This window comes from Periophthalmus magnuspinnatus, chromosome 14 (assembly GCF_009829125.3).
Source record: "Periophthalmus magnuspinnatus isolate fPerMag1 chromosome 14, fPerMag1.2.pri, whole genome shotgun sequence".
Lineage (NCBI taxonomy): Eukaryota > Metazoa > Chordata > Actinopteri > Gobiiformes > Gobiidae > Periophthalmus > Periophthalmus magnuspinnatus.
In genome coordinates, this window is record NC_047139.1 from 16,855,402 (window position 1) to 16,868,840 (window position 13,439).

Genomic DNA, 13,439 nt, shown 5'->3' on the forward strand with positions numbered 1-13,439 from the left:
TTGTATATATGCATTTTAAATTAAATTGTACTACTTTTAAAAAGGAAGAAGTAGCATATTTTCTCACTTTTCAATGCCTTGACAATATCTTAGTGTTAATCATTACTGCTATAATCCAAAGAATTAAGATTTGAGAGTACTTAACAGTTTTTCATCATGATGAAATGAAGGATCATGGTCTATGAAGTTCCCTCTGTATTTTAACTGTTTAACAAAACAATGCATTTGAGAGCAAGGGAGCTTATACTCAAATACCCAATATCATTGTAATACATTCCACTACTATATCAGAGTATTTCAGTTATTGGTACATTTGTAGTAGGCTAACCAATAGTGGGGAGGGACATGCTCCAGTTTGTTCTTTTAAAATTAAGTATCGATTAAGCATTTTTTATTTTTTTGAGAAGCATTAAGTAGTCTCAAGTCAGAGGGCTCAAATCAAGTCAAGTCCCAATTCTTAGTACATTTTATCAAGTCATCAAAATAGTGACTCAAATCTGACTCGAGTCCAAGACACAACTTGTCCCCACCTTTGTTTATAAGTGAATGAAAAAACAGTAAGTCTTTTATAATTTTGTGTTATGATATGGACATCATTGTTGCATATTTCAGAGGTTCCCCAAAAATAGCCATGCAACCAACTGGGAACCCTACTGTGGAATGATCATTGATGCCTGTATTCATTTTGAACCTGAAAAGAGGAAATATTTGAATAGTTTGTTGTGTGATTGGACCAAGTGGTATTAAAATACACTGTTTTATTAAAAAGATACAATAAATTATATCTCAAAATTCCCTTGGGACCACCAACTAGTATGAGTAAATGATTGCAGACAGACATACAAATGTACTGTTTATTGTATCTTAGTGGAGAGTATTTTAGCAAACATTTATATTACAAATAAATACATGAAGTTGTATACAGTGAGAGATGTAGGTTAGGCACAGAGGTGATTGGTCTGCTGTTAGGCTTCCTGGTCAGGACTGTGCTCATTTGATTTTGGTCAGAGCGATAGCCCTCCTCTCTGTGTTCTGGAACAGTGCACGGATCAGACTCTTCACCTCGAAACTGGAGAACTCCACAGCCAGAGGGCCTTTCCCATCTGCCCAACTGAAGACAAACAAGAGGTTTGAACAAAGGAATCACCAACTCAGTGCCCCTAACTAATGATTGTAGAATTCAAATTTCATAAATGTGACCCATCTGTATTCCCCGATACAAAGGTAGACATGCTCAAGTCAAATACAGCTTTTATGATAATTGTCATATTGATACATTTTTTATTCCAAAAATACAAGATATGTATTTTATCATTTGGTTCTCAAGACGATTATCCAAACAGAAAGTAGAGTCTCATGTGAGTCTCTAATTTGGGGTGAGTCTCTAATTTGGGGTGAGTCTCTAATTTGGGGTGCCAGTTAGAAATAACCCTAAAAAGCCTCTCTCTAATCTGAATAGTCACTACATAAACCCCAGCACCTGCAGCCAATCATTAATCATTGCTAGTGCACTGTTTCAGCATATTCTCTCAGTACACTGACAATGAGAAAAACGTGTATGTGTCCTCTATATGCAGGTTAAGGAACTGGCAACCCAGGCTGTAACTGGCACAGCAGCACCTGGCTGGTTCCGGTCTCTAGGGCAGTCAGCACTGCCATTTCCACTCTAATGTAATCTGAGTTTTTATGCAGAGCCACACTGAAATTAATAAATACTGACACATCCGGCAGGTAGTTCAGGTTGTTCCTTTTTTACAATCAGCAAGAGCGCTGGGTCCCACAGGAGTCATGCTAATATGCAAATTGTAACCCTGGGCTCAGACTGCACTCTGCAGCTCCGGTCCAGTGGCTTCAAAGTCAGTGACCGCAACAGCACAATAGAACCTACGGTTCCCATGTGAGTGTCACATCACAACTAAACCGGTCGAACACAGGAGTTGCAGATGGACCGGGTGCAGTCTAAGAGGTGGAATGTTGTTACAATTGGCTAGCCCACACTCACCGGTCCACAATCTCCTGTAGGTTGGCCCTCAGAACTATAGCTAGTTCCTTGAACATGCTCCACTTCTTCACATACAGGGCCACCTCCTCTTGATACTTGTGGTTTTTCTTATCTTCTATGAGTGGCGTAAAGACCAGGGGACCTTCTTCGATGAGGGTCTGACACAGTGTGTGGAGGTGCTCTCCCTCCTCTGAAGAAATATCCTGAAAAGAACACCACAGGAAATGTAACATGAAGTAGTGCACGTTCCCAAGTATGCAAACAGAAAAACTGTCTGATCCAATGGTTTGTGCAAAGAACACTACATAACATTTTTGATGGAAGATCCACCACCTGCTTTTCTCCATGGAGATGTTATTTTGCCAGCAACGTTACATAGTACAGCGTTACACCTAGCTTGCATGTATTTAATTACATGTGTTTTGTTGGTAAAAAAAAAATTGCATTCTTACACTCTGTGAAACATGGCAGGCAAAGCAACAAGGCATAGACCCTCCATTACAAAAGTTGTGTAGTGCTCCAGACTGACCTCCAGAGCCATGACTTTGGCGGTGATCTCAGTGATGGCGGTGTTGAGCAGGTTGCCCATGGCTTGACAGTAGTTGCTAACAGGGAGGACATCCTGCCACACAGTGCCCAGCTGTTTGAGCTGGTGGATGACCTGCAGAGGTACACAGGGGAAGGGTCAGAGGCAGGAGCAGGGGCTGAACCCAAGTACACTCTCTCACCTGTCTGACGGCTTTACTGGCAGCTATGTAGTTGTCCTCATCGTCAAGGTTACACAGGTTGTGTGCAGTAGATAGTCTGTCCAGCAGCTCAGTCCTCTGCATGTTCAGCTGGGTCAGGAAGCACCGAGCGCCTGGATACAACAACAGGATAACAATGCCCAGTGTAATTCAGACTGTGGAACAATTAAACAGTAGCACTCAACAAACAGCTCTACAGATGTGGCTTACCCAGTTTCCTTAGGGTGGACACCATGTCCACAAACGTGCCCACTCCCTCACTGAGGGGCTGGGGCAGGTGGGCTCTGAAGTGATGGCCCAGTGTGAGCAGGTGGTGGGCCAGGTACATGCAGTTGTTGTACTGGATGGCTGCCAGGTGAGGGAATTTGAGAAGGTTCTCTCTGGAGGAGGAACAGGGCTTTATCACACAGGACTTTAGAACATGAGCATAGTGGTGTGAGTCTTACTTGTGATATGTGGGGACCACATCATAGAACAACTGGAAGATGTTTCTTGCCGTGAAGAAGAGCTGCACAGCGCTGAAAGAACGCAGAGTCCACCATGAGCACAGAGAAGAGTTCATGATAAAAGATTTGATGTGTGTGAGTGTACCACTGTGTAGAACTGCTCACGGCCTCAGACAGCGTGTGGAGGGCCAGCTCCATCAGCTGCTGCACAGACTTGCTGATGCGGCATGGGGGCAGGCACATGCTCCAGGAGCTCAACTGCTTCTGGTTCACCATCCCAGGCTCCAGAGTGCTACTGTCCTGCTTTTTCAGCTCCCCTCCTGGAGAAGGCAGCTTGGGCAAGGGCAGCCTGCTCTCTGGGCTGATCTGAAGCACAGCATACCAAACATTCATTGATTTTACTGCATACTACAATACATAGTCCACCACTTTCTGTACCAAAGAGAGAATATGAAGGGATAGACTATATTTAGAACCCATATGGAAATGTATTATTTGCATTTAATCCATTCTTCAGTGCCTTTGAGTCAGAAGCAATAGAGGGCAGTAGTGCAGCAAAATTTGTTTAGGATCAGCTATGTTTTAGGTTGATAGGGAAAACCAAAGCACAGGGACAAACTTCACCCTGAGAGCATGCAAACCAAAGGTGCCAGGTGAGTCAGTGTTACCTTGTTTTCACTATTTGTGGTAGTCTGTCATTAACTACATTTCCACCTAAACAAAAAGCCAATTTTTTCAAAATGTGTTTTTGTATCTGGGAAGGGACAATGGCTGAATGGCTAGCACTCATGCCTCACAGCAAGAATCCAGATTCCTCCATCAACTAAAAACATACACAATAGGTCAAATCCTCCACCTAAAGTAGTCCTAATTAAGACTAGCTCAAGATCTGGAGATGGGTCCATGGGCGCAGCACTGCTCCTGACAGGTTGCCTCAGTGACATTGAGGGGTGGGGACAATAAGGTGCGCCTTAACCAAATGAGAGGGTGGGTTGGTTTAACAGAGGAGCCTCTGCACTGTGAGCAGGCTCGAGGTTGAGGCTCTACTGAAGCTGTACCTTGACAGTGTCGTGCATATTAGAGGTCATGAGCTTGCGCGCTGCCACAATGACGTCTCTGCACTTCTTGCTGGCAAAATGGCAGTTGATTTTGCGTGCGTATTTGAGCAGCTCTGTGGAGTCTCCGTGCAGAAACTCCATTTCCTTCAAAATCTTCTCAAACTCCTCAGTCTCCTTTATCACCTACAAGAACATAGGGGCAAATTACTACACAATCACAATATGCCACTACATCTATACAACATTTTTCTTAGATCACCATCTTTATATTGCCTTTAAGTCCTGCCTTCACTCTGATTAGTAAAAAAAAAATAAGAATAAAACAAAAACTAGAGCTGGGCAGCGATTCAAATTTTAAATCACTATTAATTGCATGCTTGAATTGCAATTAATCGCCATTAATCAGATGTTGCGTGCAAACATCAAAAAACAATATAATAAGAGTTTTTGGCTCCTAAATAGCGGTTTATTTTACCTCTTAGGCTTATTTCTGTATCTGGGACTAAGTTATTTGAAAATGTCCAAATAAAAGTCAAAATAATATCAAAAGTCTCAGTATTAGCAGATTTTATTATTTCTCTAATGTCTACATTCAAATATAGGATTGGAATGTTTTTTAACCTTTTGAAACTTTTTTTTCCTGTGGTTGTCCTGTGTGGTTTGATGCTCCTTTTTGCTCACTATGAGCCTAACAGAAAGCTGCTACAGTCCTGGTTTAATCCTGCTTTAGTCCTGATTCAGGTCTGGTAAAGGTCTTCCTATTTAGTACTCATTTAGTCCTGGATCAGTGTCAAGGCATTTTAAAAAGAAAAGTAGAATATTCACAATTATGTTAGCCTCCACAAAATATTACAATAAATATTGTACCTTTAGATGCATCATGAACTTATCATACTAAGAGATTTGGATATCATTACATCCCTACTCATTATATCCACCTGTACAGGGTTAGCAGCTTTTTTCCATGAGTAAACTTCATGTATTTGCGATTGGTCTTGCCACCCTGGTGGACCTAATGTATTTGGGATTGGTCTTGCAGCCCTGGTTGGGCTGTACATAGTGCGTACCGTGCTGTATTTCTCCAGCTGGCTGCTGTCTGTGGGGATGGAATACTGGAGACACTCGTGAATAATGCAATGAGAGAGCTCCTCCCAGATCAAGTCTCCCAGGATGGATGAGAGCTTCTGGTCCCATATGGACACATCTGCAGTGACAGGACACAAGTGGATAATACTGTTCATCCTTACTTGAATACATTCTGATAATAGATGTGGTGATGTAGTTTTGGTTTGTCATTGAGCTGCTCCCTTTTTCATGACTTTTTCATGACAAGGCTTAGGACTGAAATGATTAATCAACTACATCAAGTTATTCGAGAACTAAAAACCTTTGATTCTTAGTTAAATTATTATAATTAGTTAAAACCACATGAAATTGAAATGCATGGAACCACTGCCGTGCTCCTTTTCGAACAGAGCATGTTTCTGTACAGAGCCTGCACAGCACTGACTGTTCAGCACTGACTGAATTCATAGAAACTGTAACTGTAGTTAACATTTACTGTGTCATGTTTACAATGCATTAACAAGTAACAAGTAAATTAGTAATAATGATTCTAGAAACATTTTGATCTGGCCCATCTATGATAGAAGTGAAATGTTTTTGTTTTAGCTATGAAGCGTAACATAAAAAACATCAACTAATGCTTTTAAGAATAGTTTATGGAAGGTCAAAAATGAATAGATTACTCAATTAATCGAAGTAAATAATCAATAGATTACTCAATTACTAAAGTAAGTGCTCCTCCTACAAGCCTACATCACCCATGACCCTGCACAGCAACTCTGAAGGGAAAGCATGGACAGCAAGGGGAGCAGGGACTTAGAACATTAAAACCTAAACGTATTTAACTTGAATTTTTAATATATAATTTCCAGCTAATTTACCTTTTCCAAAATGATAAAAGGTAACATGATCTGAATATGTTATGTGTTAGCAATTAATACCCTATAGAAGAATATTATCCTTTTTAACATAACATTTGTGTTCATGAAATTAGTATTGATGTCCGTATTTATTTGTTTTTAGAAGAGAAGTTAAACTTTAATTAAAAATTCTGAAAGAGCAGGAAATAAAATAGTGTTCATTTTTTTGCTTTTCACCCAGCTTTATAAAACACCTAACTCACCTATCCACAATTGATACAAAAGACCGATCCCAAATTTAAAGCAGACCTATTGTAAAAATCAACTTTTCAGAGTTTTTAACAATGTTATAGTTGTTCCTCTTCTCATTTAGCCTCTTGTTGTTTTTGGAGTGATCCATACATGTTTGAGCAATCTTTCAATCCCTTGTGTTTTTTGCCAATCGACCCATTTTCATTGCCACTGGTACACGCTCACTACTCTGTATTACTGTACTTCTTTCTTCGATATTTTCTTAATCTCTGATATGCGAATGATTCAGCAGAGTTGCATAGTCATTTTGGTACAACTTTTTAAATAATCCACTTCTCGCTAGCATGATGTGCAGCTATCCATAGGTTATAACTTATAACAATGATCTACGGGTGTCATAGATTATAACTATAGAGCAGACACAAGAATAATATGTTTTCTTTAAAGCAATATGAATCTCGAAGACGTGTGTATTGTGTGAGCTGGGGGTACATACCGAGCAGGTGTGAGTGCAGAGTCCGAAGCACGAGCAGTAGTTTGTGGTAGACCTGGGCCGGGCTGGGGGTTTCCTGGCTCTCAGGCTCCACACACTGTAGAGCCAACACGAGCCCCTCACAATGCTTCTGTATAACCTGAACGGACAGGGAGGGGTACAGCACTAGGGGTCGCAGCATGTACTTGAGCAGAGCCTGGCCTGGAGCAAACAATAGAGGGCAGAGTGCCAGAGGAACATGACAATGGGTATTGTTTTTTAAGTCTGTTTTCTGTCATCGCAGGACTTAAAACTATTTAGTCAGTGCACCTGAAAACAAGTACAATACTTCAGCTAAGGTAGTCCTGACTAAGCCTAGCAAAGATAGCTGCTGTTCCCTGGTTCTCGGGCATGGCGCCGGCGACACTCACTGCTCCCGATAAAGTACTACAGCTGCTATGAAGGATGTAGGGCTCGAGACTGATGCTGTCCTGTCATCCCAGGGACAGTAAAAATTGTAGGGCTCGAGACTGATGCTGTCCTGTCATCCCAGGGACAGTAAAAATTGAGGCAGGAACAATCAAAGCTTTTCAGTTTTGGGACAGACACAGACCCCTCTCCCTCAGTCTTATCATGCGGCTGTTAGAAGTACACCTAGCATCAGCACATTTATCATACACTTTATTATCATCATCATTTTAAGGATGCCCCAAAGCAAATATTGTTATATTGCTAATGCTATATTGTTAATGAGAGCCGTGCACCTCTGCCTGTCAGCCCGGCTCTCTGTCTCTTCCCCTCCCTCCTCTTCTCACTCCACACACCTGTTCTCTGAACAACAGCTGTTTACTGTGCACATCAGCATGGAATATCCATTTATCCCAGTCTTATCTCAAAATGACATGACAGTATCATGAAATTATGTGATAGTTTCATGTTAAAATGTGATACAAAATTATCATGAAATTATGTGAGAAGTAAATATCATGAAATAACGAGGAACTACAGAATCAATAGAGAATCTATCCACTTTTGCATGTTTGTATGGCGAGATGTATGCTACTGATGTTGGCATGAGTGGTTTTCCCACTCATAGTAGTAGCGCCTCTAGGAATAGGATTGCTTGTGTGTAAATCGCATCAGTAATCCCCAGCTCCAGTGAGCCAAAGAAATAGCGCGGCAATGACTGCATCTCTGCCTAAAAACTTGGTCTCAGAAAGGGGAAGCCTAACCCGCAGACAGCCTATCCAGTCTCACGCCCGGAGCTCTTCACCTATTTGTGGCTTTGCCTTGGCACAGTATCCGGTGGTCGGTGCACTGCCCCCCTTCCTGGAAAGATGAGCTTCGCTGGACCAGCAGGGGTTGTAGCAGGACTGCTTCAGGACCAAAACATGGACCAACACGAAATCGGTCTAATTTTGATTTACACTATTCATCCAAAATGTAACATCCATTTTTCCAGTGAAGTGATGTGCAGTTTATCCTACCACTGCCACTTGGCACAGCTCACCTTTACACGCGAAGATTATATTACTGCGTGACAGTGACAGAACACAGCCTTTTCAGTGCTCCCTCATAGGCTCATCTTACCATTGGTGTTGCGGCCTTAACCACTACTACTACTAGCAGTACTAGGACTACTAGTACTACTCCCGGAGCTAATAGCGCTGCTAACACAGATATTGAGAGCTTTTCAGGTGTGTTTATCGAATTGGGATGGTGTCAGCATGAGGTGAGCAATGTGGAGTCTTACTGAACAATTTGAGCCTGTGCTGCAGCTCCCCCTGGAGGGCCAGAGCCTGCAGCACAGAGCAGAGCACAGCCTGGTCCAGAGCTTTACTGTCCTCTTCATCGCAGCCCATACGCAGGTTCAGTGCCACCTTAAGGAAGGATTTCATCCCTGCACCATCTGTGGAGAAGAAACACTTTGTTGGACTGAACTCATTCCCAGCAATCAGTGAGACTTGAGTGGTCAATACACTCGCCAGGCGAGTGTATTGACCACTCAAGTCTAACTATTCTATTCTCATCTACTTCCAGAGTTGACGGAGTTCAGAAGCTACACCGAGGACAAAGAATTCAATGGATTTAGTAATATTTAGTGAGTGAGATCAAGAGTAAACTTGTTAGCTTGTTTTATTATGCTTTAGTTTTCTGATTAACTGTTAATATCTTACGTTAACAAACCAGACACGTATTCAATTTGTTGTCTATGCTTCCTGTAGCTGAATAAGTATGCGTTACATTAGTGTAGTTGTCTAATTAACTGTTAATATCTTATGTTAACATACCAGACATGTATTCAGTTCATTTTCTATGTGTTACGTTACGTGCTGTACTGCTATTCAGTCTGTTGTTCTCCATTTTATTGTCATTATAACTTGCCTTTAAAGATAAAATGTCTGTTCTTGGTCTGTGTGTGTTAAATAAATTTTCCCCAAAAAATGCGACTTATACATGTTTTTTTCTTCCATTTTTATGAATTTTTTGCTGGTGCGACTTATAGTCCAGAAAATACAGTATATTCTAACCTCAGATGATGCTGGCGTCCTTGGTATGGAAAGTGTAATGGAAGACAACCCAACAGAATTCTGCTGTTCTATAAAGGGCCTTGTCAGTCACAATAAAAGAATAAAAAATATTTTTTTAAGATTAAAAGATTAACCTATTTCATTGCACTTTGAAGTAATAAAGATGTCAAGTAAACAAAACCAGGTCCTGTCCATACTGTCCCAAATCATTCTAATTCTAATACTAAGGTCCTTCTTTACCTTTAGAGGAGGGTAAAGTCCAGACCACCAGGCGCTTCCACTGGTCCCCCAAGTGGTAGAGCAGGTTCTCCCTCTGGATGCTGAGCTCCGAGCTGAGTGAAGTGAGCAGAGGCAACTGGGAGTTCTTCCACTGCTTCAGCAGGGCCATGCTGTCTTTGGCCTGGTGATATACACGCACTCTGAAAACCACAACTACTACAACAACTACAACGTGAAAGTTAACCGCACGTACCTTCTTCAACTTTTCAGCTGCCTCAACGTACCTCTCCTCCATCAAAGCTTTGTTGGATTCCTCCATGGCATTATGAAACTGGAACATACAGGGAGACCAAACGATACTTGGTTCAGCTATAAAGTGTTTAGCATCATTAAACTTCAACCTCTTTGGTTGCATCAACACTATGGCTAAATGACTGAACAGATATTCCCATGTCGTGTTGGAGAGATTTAGTTTGTGATACCTGTATTAAGTGTCCGAGCATAGTAATGACCACTGTGTTCTTCTCGAGCTGCTGCTTGAGCTCGCCATACTCTGTCACCGACGTATGCATGTTCTGCTGCACCTGAGTCAAAAACCAGAGAGAGTTCAAATAGAGGATTGGCTCATAGCACTGTGAATGTGGTTGGGTACATCACAACACCACAACTGTCCATAGTTTAATACTGAGGTGGAGGACAGATCAGAGTTCTATGGTAGAATTTGCCTTTAAATAAAAATCTGACACGCCCTAGCTTTATATTTCGCGCAAGTTTTTGTTAAAAGGGCCTGATCTATGTCAGCGCAGTGCTGTCTCCTCTAGAGGTGGGTCAGCGCACCGTGGAGCACACACTGAACCTATGAGAGTCTGCCATCTGATATAAATGTGGTTCGTGCCATGTTGCTCATGTGACCATGCTTCTATTTTCTATTATATATTTGATTTTATATTTTATTTTTTGCCATGAATATTGAAACTGTTAGAAAATCTTATTGTTAATTGTCCCTGCATTTTGGAAGAAATGCTGTGCATTGATGACATAGAGGTATTACTTTAAAGAACTCAGTGATATTTCTTGTATTAATCAGCATTTTATTTCTCACCTTTTCCTCACAAATTTGACTGGTGTAAAACTATGATAAATATTTATGAAATGTACTATCACACTAAACCAAGTCATAATTAGAAAAACATGGAAACCTGTCATGTGCACTTTGTTGAAGCAGGACATGCCGAACACAAACCTCAATGTCGATGCAGTTCTTGAGGACATCCATCTCCCTGGACACCTCCTGCACCTGCTCGATTAGCTCCTCAGAGGACTGCAGACTGGGCAGGAAGTCATTGTATCTGCTGTTCATCACAGAGCATACCTCCTCCTGCCACAAACACACGCAACATGACTTCACACTAGGCTGTCACAATCAACTTATCATTCAATATATGAAAGTTGGAACAATATATTTTGAGGACAAATATTTATTGTATGTACAATTTATTTGCAATAGTGGAGAGATTTTTGCTATTTTATGTCATAAGGTAAGATCTGAGCTGTAGTGGGTAGAATAAATAACTTCTATGACTAATTATTCATTCATTCTGCTATTTATTTGTTGCAGCTCATGCCTTATTATAATACAGTATATTTAAAATTTTGTTTACTGGGATTTTCCAGCTTTGTGTCACTGGCAAGAAGTTTTACTATTATCGTTGATGGCAGTCTATCTCTGTAGCAATATATGGTGCTTTTAACATTTGTTATAGCGAAAGGACTACTGCACACACTTTTGCTTCATAAGGGAAGCTAACAAATACAATGAAAAAGAACATAACATAGAGAGGACACAACTAAATTATGTTTGCTAATGTATTTGTACCAGTGGTGAGTGAATTTGTCCATTTTTCAAATTATTGTGATTTTGAATTTTTTGTGTTAATGCCCATTTTTACTGAGTACCCAGTTGGTTAAGTTTATGGATGGTATCCCCATAGGCCTGTCACAATAACTACTATATTTACTTTTTTGTGCATTTTCTTTGCACTACTGGGAAACTTATTATTTTTTTGGCATTATAATACGATTTGAGCTGTAAAAGGCTGAATAAACTTCTATGACTCATTACAGATGCAAATTAAGTACTAAAGTGTTTCATGCTGCCATTTATTTATTGCCACTCATGGCTCAAATAGATTTTATGGTTTAAATCTGCTCTTGGGTTACTGTGACAGTGGCATAAATTATTTTCAATATTATCATTTATTGTCTATATTTACTCAGCAATATATCACGCTTCAAAATGTGTTATCGTGATAGGCCTAGGTCCTCAGATATCAGTATTGGCCCGATATGAACAATTTTGCCGATATTTCATGCCAATATTTTTTCTGCACTGACCCACTTACTGTGTGTCCATGTGGCATTCCCAGTTTGTCCTCAGTGCATCAGGTTTGTCTTTTTGAACAGACTCATGAGTGAAAAATATGAATTTATATCCCTGACAAATACATTTTAATTTGTAAACTTCACTATACCTTAACAAACATTTTGGACTGTACTATAGATTTTAAAAGTTTAATATCCCTATCAGCACATATAAAAACTGTATCTACACTGGTACTGGCATCCCAGGTTCTATTAATTGTATTACATGCCTGTGAACTTGCTTATGGTAGTATAGCAAGTTGAAAGGTTTAGCTACTAATACAAATGTTTGACTCCCTTGGTAATATTAGCACCCAGTCAATTAGAGTATCACATTCAATAAGAAACTGTTAGTGGTTTTCAGATTGTAAAATGTGATATTGTCATAATCCTAAATGGAGGCAAGAGACTGTTTCCCCTTTTCATCATGAAATATCCAAAAGTTAAATTCACAAATGTTGAACCTGATCATTTCTATTAGTGACCAGACCAACTCGCTGTATTAGAACAGAAACATTTTAACAGTGTGAATTTTAGCTGCCCCCATCTGTATAAAATATTATTGGCCTATAGAATATTGTTATACTAAAAGCCAAAAGTAAATCTGTCAACTGGATCTTACATTTTTTGTCCAGTTGACAGATTTACTTTTGTCTTTTACTATAGATCAGATTTGGACGACTGAGGGATTTCACAGAATATTGTGATGTTATTTCACACCCTGCAATAACTTAATACAGCCTGGGCCTATTATTTAGTCCTAAATGGAACCAACTGAAATAAAAACAAAGTGCCAGTGTTTTATTTCCAGATAGTTACATACAGTCTATGGTTAAAAGTGACTGATCCACACAGGACTCAAACTTTGTGGGAGCGCAGGGCCACGTAACCGTGCGTCCTGAGCATCCTCCCGCTAATCCAACTCAGCTAACAGCTAACAGTACCTTAGTGTCCCGAACTTTGTGCGATAATTTACTGATTTTTCTGGCCAGAGCTTCCTTCTCCAGTTTGCCCGAGCTGGCGAGCACCTCGGTCACAAAAGAAGCCATGCTCCTGGTGGGTAAGGTTAGAGCGGCTGAGATAAACACAAGTGAAGGTAGAAGGCGCCTTCTGCTTCTGACTCTTCTACTGTGGGATTTTATGAGAGTTTACATCCAATAAGTTGCATTACCGCCATCTAGTGCCATTAACAAAAACTAGCCTATCTTCATGAACATTTATTACGGAGCGATTATCATGATGATGAAATAGACTTCAGAACTTCTGACTTACATAAAATTATCTATTCATGAACGCAAAGCTGAAATTGAACAGGTGTTCCTAATAATCCTTTAGGTGAGTGTATATATGTATCATCCATTTTCTTC

The 13,439-nt window shown here is 40.4% G+C and overlaps 1 protein-coding gene across 1 annotated transcript; it reads right to left on the bottom strand.

Annotated features, from left to right (window-relative positions):
* Positions 1-841: 841 nt before the first annotated feature.
* On the bottom strand, positions 842-13,198 carry zw10 (zw10 kinetochore protein). Its single transcript, XM_033978283.2, has 16 exons — positions 13,017-13,198; positions 10,895-11,029; positions 10,134-10,235; positions 9,905-9,982; positions 9,673-9,832; positions 8,655-8,810; positions 6,926-7,123; positions 5,320-5,456; positions 4,253-4,435; positions 3,340-3,560; positions 3,195-3,266; positions 2,959-3,128; positions 2,731-2,861; positions 2,532-2,663; positions 2,003-2,205; positions 842-1,111 (listed from the first exon to the last, which is right to left on the bottom strand). The coding sequence occupies exons 1-16, from the start codon at positions 13,119-13,121 to the stop codon at positions 991-993; spliced, it is 2,304 nt and encodes a 767-aa protein (XP_033834174.1). The 5' UTR covers positions 13,122-13,198; the 3' UTR covers positions 842-990.
* Between the last annotated feature and the right edge of the window lie 241 nt (positions 13,199-13,439).

Excerpts from the sequence above, each read along its gene's own strand:
- zw10 (XM_033978283.2), bottom strand. The coding sequence starts at position 13,121 with ATGGCTTCTTTTGTGACCGAGGTGCTCGCCAGCTCGGGCAAACTGGAG. Across the intron at positions 9,983-10,133 it reads TGCTCGGACACTTAATACAG|TTTCATAATGCCATGGAGGA; the intron begins GTATCACAAACT and ends TGTATGTTCCAG. Across the intron at positions 3,129-3,194 it reads GTGGTCCCCACATATCACAA|AGAGAACCTTCTCAAATTCC; the intron begins GTAAGACTCACA and ends TTCCTCCTCCAG.